The 13264-nt window shown below is 44.7% G+C and overlaps 1 protein-coding gene across 2 annotated transcripts in view; it reads right to left on the reverse strand.

Annotated features, from left to right (window-relative positions):
• Positions 1–13264, reverse strand: part of PIWIL1 (piwi like RNA-mediated gene silencing 1) — a 1338982-nt gene that overhangs the window by 459510 nt on the left and 866208 nt on the right. For both annotated transcript variants that reach the window (XM_069215364.1, XM_069215365.1), the window contains exon 14: positions 13052–13124. In XM_069215364.1, coding sequence (XP_069071465.1) covers positions 13052–13124 — 73 coding nt within the window. The remainder of the gene's footprint in view (positions 1–13051; positions 13125–13264) is intronic.

Raw genomic sequence — 13264 nt, forward strand, 5'->3', positions numbered from 1 at the left:
AAGACCTCCTTACCTTCAGGAAACTTCTCAAGACCTGACTGTTCGAGCAGTAGCAGCACCTCCACCCCTCACTCAGCGCCTTGAGAACCTCATGGGTGAGTAGTGCGCATTACAAATTCCTGATTGATAAACTCCTGCTCCAAGGGATCTTCAGGCTCAGAGTAGCCCTGGACTTCAGCAATTAATCCTTGCAAGGACAGTCCTCTGCTGTTCCAGTGACGTGGGACACCTCTCCAGGTGCGCTGATTAGAACTCACTGCAACTTACTGTGCCTACTGCCAGTGGATTGCCTGCGGGGGCTGCAACTGCTTCTACTGCCTCTCCCTACTGAGGGTCTCGTCCCTTGGAACTTGCTGGTCCTCTTCTTTCCTACAAACCTTCATTTGCTCCAACTCGCATTTGCCAATGCTTGCTGGTCATCTTCTTGACCACTGACAATCTGCCACCGGCGTGGGACATAATCTGCATGACTAAGGACCCCCCTGCAGTTTCTGTGCTCCACAGCTCATCATCGTCCCCCCCACAACCCAGAACTTCATCCACAGAAGGGTGGGTAGTGACTCCTGTCCCATATGGACACTCCTGTGTGGACTGGACTCTGTCCCCTTCTTTTTCTGCTCCTATTCTTCAAGAATCCACTGTTGGGTCCACCGGACTTGGTCCTGGTCTTGTAATCTCCTTTCCACGTCCCCTTGTAAAGTCTTTGGGCCTGCCAGTTACTTACCTCTGTTCTCCTGGTCGCCAGGGTCACCTAGGCACTCCAATATTGGGGTCCGTAGTTGTCCCAGCTCCCCTCTAACTACTCCACATCTTTGGGTGGGGGGACATCACTTCACATTATACTATTTTGGTATAATGTTTGCCCCCTCTCCCCCCACAAACTTTTGCCACAGCTTCCTATGTGCCAATTCCTAATAACTGCTGTGTATGGAAAATGTCACTTACCCAGTGTACATCTGTTCGTGGCATTAGTCGCTGCAGATTCACATGCTGTGCACATCCCGCCATCTGGTGTTGGGCTCGGAGTGTTACAAGTGGTTTTTCTTCAAAGAAGTCTTTTTTCGAGTCACGAGACCGAGGGACTCCTTCCATTTCGACTCCATTGCGCATGGGCGTCGACTCCATCTTAGATTGTTTTCCCCGCAGAGGGTGAGGTAGGAGTTGTGTATGCTAGTAATAGTGCCCATGCAATGGAGTGAATACGTATGTAAATAATGAAGTTTAAAGTAATATATTTACAAATTTACAAATGTTCAAGATCAACTTCTAAACGGCTACAGGCTCCCGGGGAGGCGGGTGGGCGCATGTGAATCTGCAGCGACTAATGCCACAAACAGATGTACACTGGGTAAGTGACATTTTCTGTTCGATGGCATGTGTAGCTGCAGATACACATGCTGTGCATAGACTAGTAAGCAGTTATCTCCCCAAAAGCGGTGGTTCAGCCTGTAGGAGTTGAAGTTGTTTGAAATAATGTTCGTGGTACAGCTTGACCTACTGTGGCTTGTTGTGCTGTTAACACATCTACACAATAGTGTTTGGTAAATGTATGAGGCGTAGACCATGTTGCTGCCTTACATATTTCGTTCATTGGAATATTTCCTAGAAAGGCCATGGTAGCACCTTTTTTTCTGGTTGAGTGTGCCTTTGGTGTAATAGGAAGCTCTCTCTTTGCTTTAAGATAGCAGGTTTGAATACACTTAACTATCCATCTAGCAATGCCTTGTTTAGAAATTGGATTCCCTGTATGAGGTTTTTGGAAAGCAATAAATAGTTGTTTTGTTTTTCGAATTAGTTTTGTTCTGTCAATGTAGTACATTAGTGCTCTTTTGATGTCTAATGTATGCAGTGCTCTTTCAGCTACAGAATCTGGCTGTGGGAAGAACACTGGTAATTCTACCGTTTGATTCAAGTGGAACGGTGAGATCACTTTTGGTAAAAATTTTGGATTTGTACGTAGAACTACTTTATGCTTGTGTATTTGAATAAATGGTTCTTGTATGGTAAATGCTTGAATTTCACTCACTCTTCTTAGAGATGTGATGGCAATCAAAAATGCAACGTTCCATGTTAAATATTGCATTTCACAAGAGTGCATGGGCTCAAAAGGTGGACCCATGAGTCGTGTTAAGACAATGTTGAGGTTCCATGAAGGACCTGGTGGTGTTCGTGGTGGTATAATTCTCTTTAGGCCTTCCATAAATGCTTTTATGACTGGTATCCTAAATAATGAAGTTGAGTGCGTAATTTGCAGGTAGGCTGAAATTGCGGTCAGATGTATCTTTATTGAAGAGAAAGCTAGCTTTGACTTTTGCAATTGTAGTAAGTATCCTACTATATCTTTGGCAGATGCGTGTAAGGGTTGAATTTGATTATTATGGCAGTAATAAACAAATCTTTTCCACTTATTTGCATAGCAGTGTCTAGTGGTAGGTTTCCTAGCTTGTCTTATGACCTCCATACATTCTTGTGTGAGGTCTAAATGTCCGAATTCTAGGATTTCAGGAGCCAAATTGCTAGATTCAGAGATGCTGGATTTGGATGTCTGATCTGTTGTTTGTGTTGTGTTAACAGATCTGGTCTGTTTGGTAGTTTGACATGAGGTACTACTGAGAGGTCTAGTAGTGTTGGGTACCGAGGTTGTCTTGCCCATGTCGGTGCTATTAGTATGAGTTTGAGTTTGTTTTGACTCAATTTGTTTACTAGATATGGAAGGAGTGGGAGAGGGGGAAAAGCGTAAGCAAATATCCCTGACCAGCTCATCCATAACGCATTGCCCTGAGACTGATCTTGTGGGTACCTGGATGCGAAGTTTTGGCATTTTGAGTTTTCTTTTGTTGCAAATAGATCTATTTGTGGTGTTCCCCACATTTGGAAGAAAGTGTTTAGTATTTGGGGGTGAATCTCCCATTCGTGGATCTGTTGGTGATCCCGAGAGAGATTGTCTGCTAACTGATTCTGAATTCCTGGAATAAATTGTGCTATTAGGCAAATGTGGTTGTGAATCGCCCAATGCCATATTTTCTGTGTTAGGAGACACAACTGTGTCGAGTGTGTGCCTCCCTGTTTGTTTAGGTAATACATTGTTGTCATGTTGTCTGTTTTGACAAGAATGTGTTTGTGTCTTATTATGGGTTGAAATGCTTTGAGCGCTAGAAATACCGCTAACAGTTCTAAGTGATTAATGTGAAACTGTTTTTGCTGTATGTCCCATTGTCCTTGGATGCTGTGTTGATTGAGGTGTGCTCCCCACCCTATCATGGAAGCATCTGTTGTTATTACGTATTGTGGCACTGGGTCTTGGAAAGGCCGCCCTTGGTTTAAATTTATACTGTTCCACCATTGAAGCGAGATGTATGTTTGACGGTCTATCAACACCAGATCTAGAAGCGGACCATGTGCTTGTGACCATTGTGATGCTAGGCACTGTTGTAAGGGCCGCATGTGCAACCTTGCGTTTGGGACAATGGCTATGCATGAAGACATCATGCCGAGTAGTTTCATCACCAGTTTGACTTGTATCCTTTGATTTGGATACATGGTCTGTATTACATTGTGAAATGTGTGAACTCTTTGTGGACTTGGAGTGGCAATCCCTTTTGCTGTGTTGATTGTTGCTCCTAAGTATTGCTGTGTTTGACACGGCAGAAGGTGTGACTTTGTGTAATTGATTGAGAAACCTAGTTTGTGGAGGATTTCTATGACATATTTTGTGTGTTGTGAACACCGTCTTAGCGTGTTGGTTTTGATTAACTAATCGTCTAGGTACGGGAACACATGTATTTGCTGCCTTCTGATATGTGCAGCTACTACTGCTAGGCATTTTGTAAAAACTCTTGGTGCAGTTGTTATTCCGAATGGCAACACTTTGAATTGGTAATGTATCCCTTGGAATACAAACCTTAGGTACTTTCTGTGTGAAGGATGTATTGGTATATGGAAATATGCATCCTTTAGGTCTAGTGTTGTCATGTAGTCTTGTTGTTTGAGCAGTGGGATTACGTCTTGTAATGTAACCATGTGAAAGTGATCTGATTTGATGTAGGTATTTAATGTTCTGAGATCTAGTATAGGTCTCAGACTCTTGTCTTTTTTGGGTATCAGAAAGTACAGGGAGTAAACTCCTGTGTTTCTTTGTTGTTTTGGTACTAACTCTATTGCTTCTTTTTGTAGCAATGCCTGAACTTCTAGTCCTAGAAGATCTATATGTTGTTTTGACATATTGTGTGTTTTCGGTGGGATGTTTGGAGGGAATTTGAGAAATTCTCTGCAATAACCATGCTGGATAATTGCTAAGACCCAGGTGTCTGTTGTTATTTCCTCCCAATGTTTGTAAAACTTGGTTAGTCTCCCCCCCACAGGTGTTATGTGTTGGGGATTTGTGACCTTGAAGTCACTGCTTGTTTGGAGGAGTTTTGGGACTTTGGAACTTCCCTATATTTCTTTGAAATTGTCCCCCTCTATATTGTCCCCGAAAACCTCCCCGCTGATACTGGCACTGGTAAGTGGGCTTTGTTTGTGAGGTTGTGGCTTCTGTGGTTTGCCCTCGAAACCCCCCTCGAAATTGTGTCTTTCGAAATGTGCCTCTGCTCTGCAGGGAGTAGAGTGCGCCCCATGGCTTTGGCCGAGTCAGTGTCTTTCTTAAGTTTTTCGATCGCAGTGTCCACCTCCGGCCCAAACAACTGCTGTCCGTTGAATGGCATATTCAGCACAGCTTGCTGTATCTCTGGTTTAAATCCTGATGTACGCAGCCATGCATGTCTCCTTATTGTTACAGCTGTGTTGACAGTTCTAGCAGCTGTGTCTGCAGCATCCATTGCTGACCGTATCTGATTATTGGAGATACCCTGTCCTCCTTCTACTACTTGCTGCGCTCTTTTTTGGAACTCCTTGGGTAAATGTTCAATAAGGTGTTGCATCTCATCCCAATGGGCCCTATCATACCTGGCTAGCAAAGCTTGCGAATTTGCAATACGCCACTGGTTTGCTGCCTGTGCCGCCACCCTTTTGTCTGCAGTATCGAATTTTCGACTTTCTTTATCTGGAGCTGGTGCATCTCCTGAAGTATGAGTGTTGGCTCTTTTGCGCGCTGCTCCCACTACAACAGAGTCTGGTGTTAGCTGTTGTGTAATGTACACTGGGTCTGTTGGTGGCGGTTTATATTTTTTATCTACTCTTGGAGTAATGGCTCTCCCTTTAAAAGGCTCCTCAAACACTTGTTTGGAGTGTTTTAGCATTCTGGGTAGCATAGGAAGACTCTGATATTGGCTGTGTGTGGACGACAGTGTATTAAAAAGAAAGTCGTCTTCAATGGGCTCTGAATGAAGGCTGACATTATGAAATGCAGCTGCTCTTGACACCACCTGTGCGTAGCCTGTACTATCCTCTGGTGGTGATGGTTTAGCTGGATAGCATTCTGGACTATTATCTGACACTGGTGCGTCATAAAGGTCCCATGCGTCAGGGTCATCTTGACTCATTCCTGTATGAGTTGGGGATTGCATCATTGGTGGAGTGGCTACCGGTGATGGTTGCGGAGAGTGAAGTGGGGATAGTGGCGGTGTTACTTGTTTAGCCACCTTTGCGTGTGGCTGTTTGTCTTTGTCTTGGAAGGCAAGCTTGCGTTTCATTTTGACTGGAGGAAGAGTGCTGATCTTCCCTGTATCTTTTTGAATAAAGAGCCGTCTTTGTGTGTGATCTGGCTCTATTGCCTGTAATTCCTGTCCAAATGTATGTGTCTTCATTTGTGTGGACAGTCCTTGTTCCTCAGTGTAGGAACTTTTCGGTTCAAAGGCTGGATATTTCGGTACCGAAACCTTTTCGGCTGCTTTTTTCGGCTCCGACGAAACCTTTTTTATTTACGGCGTCGTGCTCTCTCGGTGCCGACCAGTTTCGGTGCCGCTGTCTCGGTGCCGAACCTTCTCTGAGCCACTATCTCGGGCCCAAGATTGCTGTGTGCCGGTATCTCGACCGGAGTCGGATGACTTCGACACCAGCTCGCCCTTTTTCGGTGCCGATGAACGGTCACCTACTTTTCGGGTTAAGCCATGGCCTGTTGGCGTCCCCTGGGCTTTAGCGCTTTTCTCGTGAATTCTTGGTTTCGACGTCTTACTCACGGTTTTCTGCGTTTCCTCGGGATCGATCTCCTCAGAGTCCAACTCCTGGGTGGAGAATGTTTCTTCCTCCTCCTCGAAACGCTCTGGTCCTGTCGGCACCGACGCCATTTGCAGTCTTCTTGCTCTTCGGTCCCTGAGTGTCTTCCTGGACCGAAACGCTCGACAGGCCTCAAGTATCCTCCTTGTGTTCTGGTGACAAACACAAGTTACATACCAGATGATGATCTGTATATGGATACTTGTTATGGCATTTTGGACAGAAGCGGAATGGGGTCCGTTCCATCAGCCTTGAAGAGACACGTGGCCGGGCCGACCAGGCCCCGACGGTGATGGAAGAAAACCCCGAAGGGCTACCGGAGCTCTTCTTAATTCGGTGTCGATCTGTTGTAACTAACCCGATATCGAACGCAAACAATACCGACGATTTTATCCGAGATTCTAACTAACTTTCCGACCCGAAACACGGAGCGAAAAGGAACACGTCCGAACCCGATGGCGGAAAAAAAACAATCTAAGATGGAGTCGACGCCCATGCGCAATGGAGTCGAAATGGAAGGAGTCCCTCGGTCTCGTGACTCGAAAAAAGACTTCTTCGAAGAAAAACAACTTGTAACACTCCGAGCCCAACACCAGATGGCGGGATGTGCACAGCATGTGTATCTGCAGCTACACATGCCATTGAACATGTATATATATGGAAAATGTCAATTACCCAGTGTACATCTGTTTGTGGCATGAGACGCTGCAGATTCACATGCTGTACATTATCCTGCCATCTAGTGTTGGGCTCGGAGTGTTACAAGTTATTTTTCTTCGAGTCACGAGACCGAGGGACTCCTCCCTTTCGGCTCCACTGCGCATGGGCGTCGACTCCATCTTAGATTGTTTTCCCCGCAGAGGGTGAGGTAGGAGTTGTGTATATAGTAAAGGTGCCCATGCAATGGAGTAAGTATGTATGTACATAATGTGTATAAAACTAGTAAGTATTTACAAAATGTACAGGTTTTATTCAACTTAAAACGGCTACAGGCTCCCGGGGAGGGCGCATGTGAATCTGCAGCGTCTCATGCCACGAACAGATGTACACTGGGTAAGTGACATTTTCCGTTCGATGGCATGTGTAGCTGCAGATATACATGCTGTGCATAGACTAGTAAGCAGTTATCTCCCTAAAAGCGGTGGCTTAGCCTGTAGGAGTTCAAGTTGTTTGAAATAATGTTCGTAGTACAGCCTGTCCTACTGTGGCTTGTTGTGTAGTTAACACATCTACACAGTAATGTTTTGTGAATGTATGAGGCGTAGACCATGTGGCTGCCTTACAGATTTCTGTCATAAGTATATTTCCTAGAAAAGCCATTGTGGCGCCTTTCTTCCTAGTGGAGTGCGCCTTTGGCGTAATAGGTGGATCTCTTTTTGCTTTGATATAGCAGGTCTGAATACATTTCACTATCCATCTGGCAATGCCTTGTTTGGATATTGGATTTCCTGCATGAGGTTTTTGGAAGGCTACAAACAATTGTTTTGTGAAACTGTTTTGTTCTATCAATGTAATACATTAGTGCTCTTTTAATGTCTAACGTATGTAAGGCTCTTTCGGCTACTGAGTCTGGTTGTGGAAAAAAGACTGGGAGTTCCACTGTTTGATTTAGGTGGAACGGTGATATAACTTTTGGTAAGAATTTGGGATTTGTACGGAGAACCACTTTATGTATTTGTATAAAGGGTTCTTGTATAGTAAATGCTTGTATTTCACTTACTCTTCTGAGAGATGCGATAGCTATTAGGAAGGCTACTTTCCAGGTTAAGTATTGCATCTCACAAGAGTGCATGGGTTCAAATGGTGGACCCATGAGTCGTGTTAATACAATATTGAGGTTCCAAGAGGGGACTGGTGGTGTTCTCGGGGGTATGATTCTTTTTAAACCCTCCATAAATGCTTGGATGACTGGGATTCTAAAAAGTGATGTTGAATGTGTAATCTGCAGATAGGCAGATATTGCTGTGAGATGTATTTTAATAGAAGAAAATGCTAGTTTAGATTTTTGTAAGTGTAATAAGTAGCTTACAATGTTTTTGCGGAAGCATGTAGTGGTTGAATTTGATTATTATGGCAGTAATAAACAAATCTTTTCCATTTGTTTGCGTAACAATGTATTGTAGTAGGTTTCCTAGCTTGCTTAATGACCTCCATACATTCTTGTGTAAGGTCTAAATGTCCAAATTCTAAGACTTCAGGAGCCAGATTGCTAGATTTAGCGATGCTGGATTCGGGTGTCTGATCTGTTGTTTGTGTTGAGTTAACAGATCTGGTCTGTTTGGTAGTTGGACATGAGGTACTACTGACAGGTCTAGTAGTGTTGTGTACCATGGTTGGCGAGCCCAGGTTGGTGCTATTAGTATGAGTCTGTTTTGACTCAATTTGTTTACCAGATATGGAAGGAGAGGGTGAAAAGCATAAGCAAATATCCCTGACCAACTCATCCATAACGCATTGCCCTTGGACTGAGTGTGTGGATGCCTGGACGCGAAGTCTTGGCATTTTGTGTTTTCTTTTGTTTTTGCGAATAGGTCTATTTCTGGTGTTTCCCAGCATAGAAAGTAAGTTTGTAGTATCTGGGGATGAATTTCCCATTCGTGTGTTTGTTGGTGCGCTCGACTGAGATTGTCGGCCAACTGGTTTTTAATCCCTGGGATGCATTGTGCTATTAGGCGAATGTGATTGTGAATCGCCCAATGCCAAATCTTTTGTGCTAAGAGACACAGTTGTGATGAGTATGTCCCTCCTTGTTTGTTTAGATAATACATTGTGGTCATGTTGTATGTTTTGACAAGAATGTGTTTGTGGGCTATTAGTGGTTGAAATGCTTTCAATGCAAGAAACACTGCTAACAGTTCTAAATGATTTATATGCAGTTGTTTCTTCTGAACATCCCATTGTCCCTGTATACTGTGCTGGTTGAGGTGTGCTCCCCACCCCATCATAGAAGCATCTGTTGTGATTAGGTATTGAGGCACTGGGTCTTGGAATGGCCGCCCTTAGTTTAAATTTATAGGACTCCACCATTGAAGCAAGAGGTGTGTCTGGAGGTCTAGCAACGCTAGATCCTGAAGTTGACCCTATGCTTGTGTCCATTGTGTTGCACTGTTTTAAGGGCTGCATGTGTAGTCTTGCGTTTGGGACAATGGCTATGCATGAAGACATCATGCCTAGAAGTTTCATTACAAACCTCACTTGATAGTGTTGGTTTGGGTACATGTTTAATATTATATTTTGGAATGCTTGTACTCTTCGTGGACTTGGAGGGGCAATCGCCTTTTGTGTGTTGATTGTTGCTCCTAAGTATTGTTGTATTTGGCAAGGTTGTAGATGTGATTTTTGGTAGTTTAGAGAGAACCCTAGTTTGTGTAGGGTTTCTATAACATATTTTTTGTGTAGAATACACTGTTGCTGAGTGCTGGTTTTTATTAACCAATCGTCTAAGTAAGGGAATACGTGCATGTGCTGTCTCCTGATGTGAGCGGCCACTACTGCAAGGCATTTTGTGAATACCCTTCGGGCTGTTGATACCGAATGGCAATACTTTGAATTGGTAATGCACGCCTTTGATTACAAACCTTAAGTATTTTCTGTGTGAAGGATGTATGGGTATGTGGAAAAAAGCATCTTTGAGATCTAATGTTGACATGTAGTCCTGTTGTTTGAGCAATGGAATCACGTCTTGAAGTGTCACCATGTGAAAGTGATCTGATTTGATGTAAAGATTCAGTGTTCTGAGGTCTAATATGGGTCTCAGTGTTTTGTGTTTCTTTGGAATTAGGAAATACAGGGAGTAAACACCTGTTCCTTTTTGATGATTTGGTACTAGTTCTATTGCTTGTTTTTGTACCAACGTTTGGACTTCTAGTTGTAACAGGTCTAAATGTTGTTTGGACATATTGTGTGCTCTTGGAGGCACATCTGGTGGCAAATGTAGGAATTTTATGCAATAACCATGTTGGATAATGGCTAGGACCCACGCGTCCGTAGTTATGTGTTCCCAGTTGTGGTAATATTCTGTAAGTCTCCCCCCACCCACTGGTGTTGCGTGGTGGGGGTTTGCGACACTGAAGTCACTGTTTCGTTTGTGGGGTTTTTGGGCTCTGGAATTTCCCTCTAGGTTTAGGGAACTGTCCCCCACTATATTGTCCTCGAAACCCTCCTCTCTGATATTGACCCTGATATGTGGGTCTGACTTGTGAGGTGGAAGGCTCTGTGGTTTGGGCACGAAACCCCCCCACTAAATTGCAGCTTCCTAAAAGTGCCTCTGCTATGTGAGGAGAAGAGCGCGCCCATGGCTTTGGCCGTGTCCGTGTCTTTTTTCAGTTTTTCTATTGCCGTATCCACCTACGGCCAAAATAACTGCTGTTCATTGAAAGGCATATTCAGCACAGCCTGCTGAATTTCTGGCTTGAATCCGGAGGTCCGTAGCCATGCGTGTCTTCGAATGGTTACCGCTGTGTTTACTGTCCTGGCCGCCGTGTCTGCTGAGTCCATAGCCGACCTTATTTGGTTGTTGGAGATAGTTTGGCCCTCCTCGACAACCTGTTGGGCACGTTTCTGGAACTCTTTGGGAAGGTGTTGAAGGAGATGTTGCATTTCATCCCAATGTGCCCCGTCATATCTTGCCAGTAGAGCTTGAGAATTGGTAATTCGCCATTGATTGCTTGTGCTGCCACCCTTTTGCCTGCTGCATCGAATTTCTGACTGTCGGGCGGTGGTGCATCTGCAGAAGTTTGTGAGTTTGCCTTTTTCCGGGCTGCTCCTACTACCACCGAATCAGGAGTTAACTGTTGTGTGATGTATACAGGGTCAGTAGGGGGAGGTTTATATTTCTTCTCCACCCTAGGCGTGATGGCTCTGCCTTTGACTGGGTCCTGAAACACCTGTTTGGTGTGTTTTAACATGCCTGGCAGCATTGGCAAGCTTTGGTATTGGCTGTGCGTAGAAGACAGGGTGTTGAACAAGAAGTCATTTTCTATGGGCTCTGCATGCAATGCTACATTATGAAATGTAGCTGCCCTGGAAACCACCTGCATGTTGCAGTACTGTCTTCAGGTGGCGAAGGTCTTGCCGGGTAGCAATCAGGACTATTGTCTGAGACCGGTGCATCATACAAATCCCATGCATCCGGGTCATCTTGACTCATCCCTGTGTGTGTTGGTGACGGCATCATTGGGGGTGTTGCTACCGGGGACAGATGTGGCGAATGCAGTAACGATTGTTGTGGCGAAAACTGTGGTGGTGTTTTTTCTTAAGCCACTTTCGTTTTTGGCTGCATTTCCGCCTCTTGGAATGCGAGCTTCCGCTTCATCTTTATTGGAGGAAGAACTCGGATTCTCCCAGTGTCTTTTTGTATATGCAGCCTCCTCTGGGTATGGTCTGGCTCTCCCATGCCCAGTTCTTGTTCGAAACTGTGACCTTGTAACTGTGTGGAAAGGCCTTGTTCCTCTGTATAGGAGCTTTGTTTCAGCTCTGAGGCTGCATGTTTCGAAATCTTTGATAGTCTTTTTTGGCTCCGAGGAAACCTCTGATTTTTGGTGTGCTGAACTCTCGGTGCCGAGTCTGGTCGGAGCCGGTATCTCGACTGGAGTCTAATGTCTTCGGCTGCTGGGAGGCCTTTTTCGGTGCCGATGTTTGGTCACCGTGTTTTCAGGTTAAGCCATGGTCTGTTGGCGGTGGCGTCCCCTTGGCCTTCATTATTTTGGTGTGAGTTTTCCCCGGGGCTGGTTTACTCACGGTTTGCTGAGTCTTTGGCTGCTCACTCTCGGACTCGTCCAAGTCTGAATCTCGAATGGAGAATCTCTCCTCTTCTTCGATGATGTGCCCGGTCGAGGTCGACGCCATCTGGAGTCTTCGAGCTCTTCGATCCCGCAGTGTTTTCTTGGATCGAAATGCCCAGCAGACTTCACAAGTATCCTCTTTGTGTTCGGGAGACAAACACAGATTACAGACCAAGTGTTGGTCTGTATAAGGATACTTTGCGTGGCAGTTGGGGCAGAAGCGGAAGGGGGTCCGGTCCATGAGGTTTGAAGATAGGCGCGTTTGGGCCGACTAGGCCTCGCCGAGGAGTGGAAGCCCCGAAGGGCCGCCGGAGCGCTTCTTTCTTCGGTGTCGATGTGCTAGCACTAACCCGGTACCGAGCGCAAACAATACCGACCAATTTTCCGATATCTAACTAACTTTTCCGAACCGAAATACGGAGGGAAGAGGAACATATCCGAACCCGATGGCGGAAAGAAAACAATCTAAGATGGAGTCGACGCCCATGAGCAATGGAGCCGAAAGGGAGGAGTCCCTCGGTCTCGTGACTCGAAAAGACTTCTTCGAAAAAAAAACAACTTGTAACACTCCGAGCCCAACCCTAGATGGCAGGATAATGCACAGCATGTGTATCTGCAGCTACACATGCCATTGAACATACATATACATATATATATATATATATATATAGTGAACTTACATCTAGTTGGGGGACAGCCTATAAGTAATCTAATTGAGTGTTACTATAATAAAGTACCTTTATTTTGCAAAACTGTGTGGTTCCTTTCAGGTGTGATAAGTTGCTGTGTGAGTGCTGTGGTATTGCAAGTGCTTTACAATCCTCCTAGATAAGTCTTGACTGCTCCTCACAGCTACCACTAGAGAGCCCTGGCTTCCTAGACACTGTCTTCATTCACTAATAGGGGTTCCCTGGACCTGGTATAAGGTGCTCCACCGCACACCAGGCCAGCTTCCTACAGTGGCGGTCAGGGTGGGAGGAGAGCAGAGGCCAAGGCGGCTTTCTCATGTCCCTTAGATGAAAAGGAAAGCAAAAGAAGTTATGAAAAAAATATCTGAATTGAATGTAATTATTTTCTAAATATACATGAAAAAGAAAATAAACATCTTTACATACCATTTGGGTGTCAGATGTAACATTTTGCTTTAGAGCCCTTAAGTAAGATTCTGTCCTATCTTCCACTTCAACCCTAAAGCAAAGAAAATTATATGAACACAGAATTAATAGGCTTAGGATAAATAAGAGTAATACAGATACAAAAGGGAAAATTTGCACTCACTGAAACCAGTACTTGCTCAAGAAACATGTAAAAACATTAACAAATTAAAT

The sequence above is a fragment of the Pleurodeles waltl genome, chromosome 11, assembly GCF_031143425.1.
Source record: "Pleurodeles waltl isolate 20211129_DDA chromosome 11, aPleWal1.hap1.20221129, whole genome shotgun sequence".
Taxonomy (NCBI): Eukaryota; Metazoa; Chordata; class Amphibia; order Caudata; family Salamandridae; genus Pleurodeles; species Pleurodeles waltl.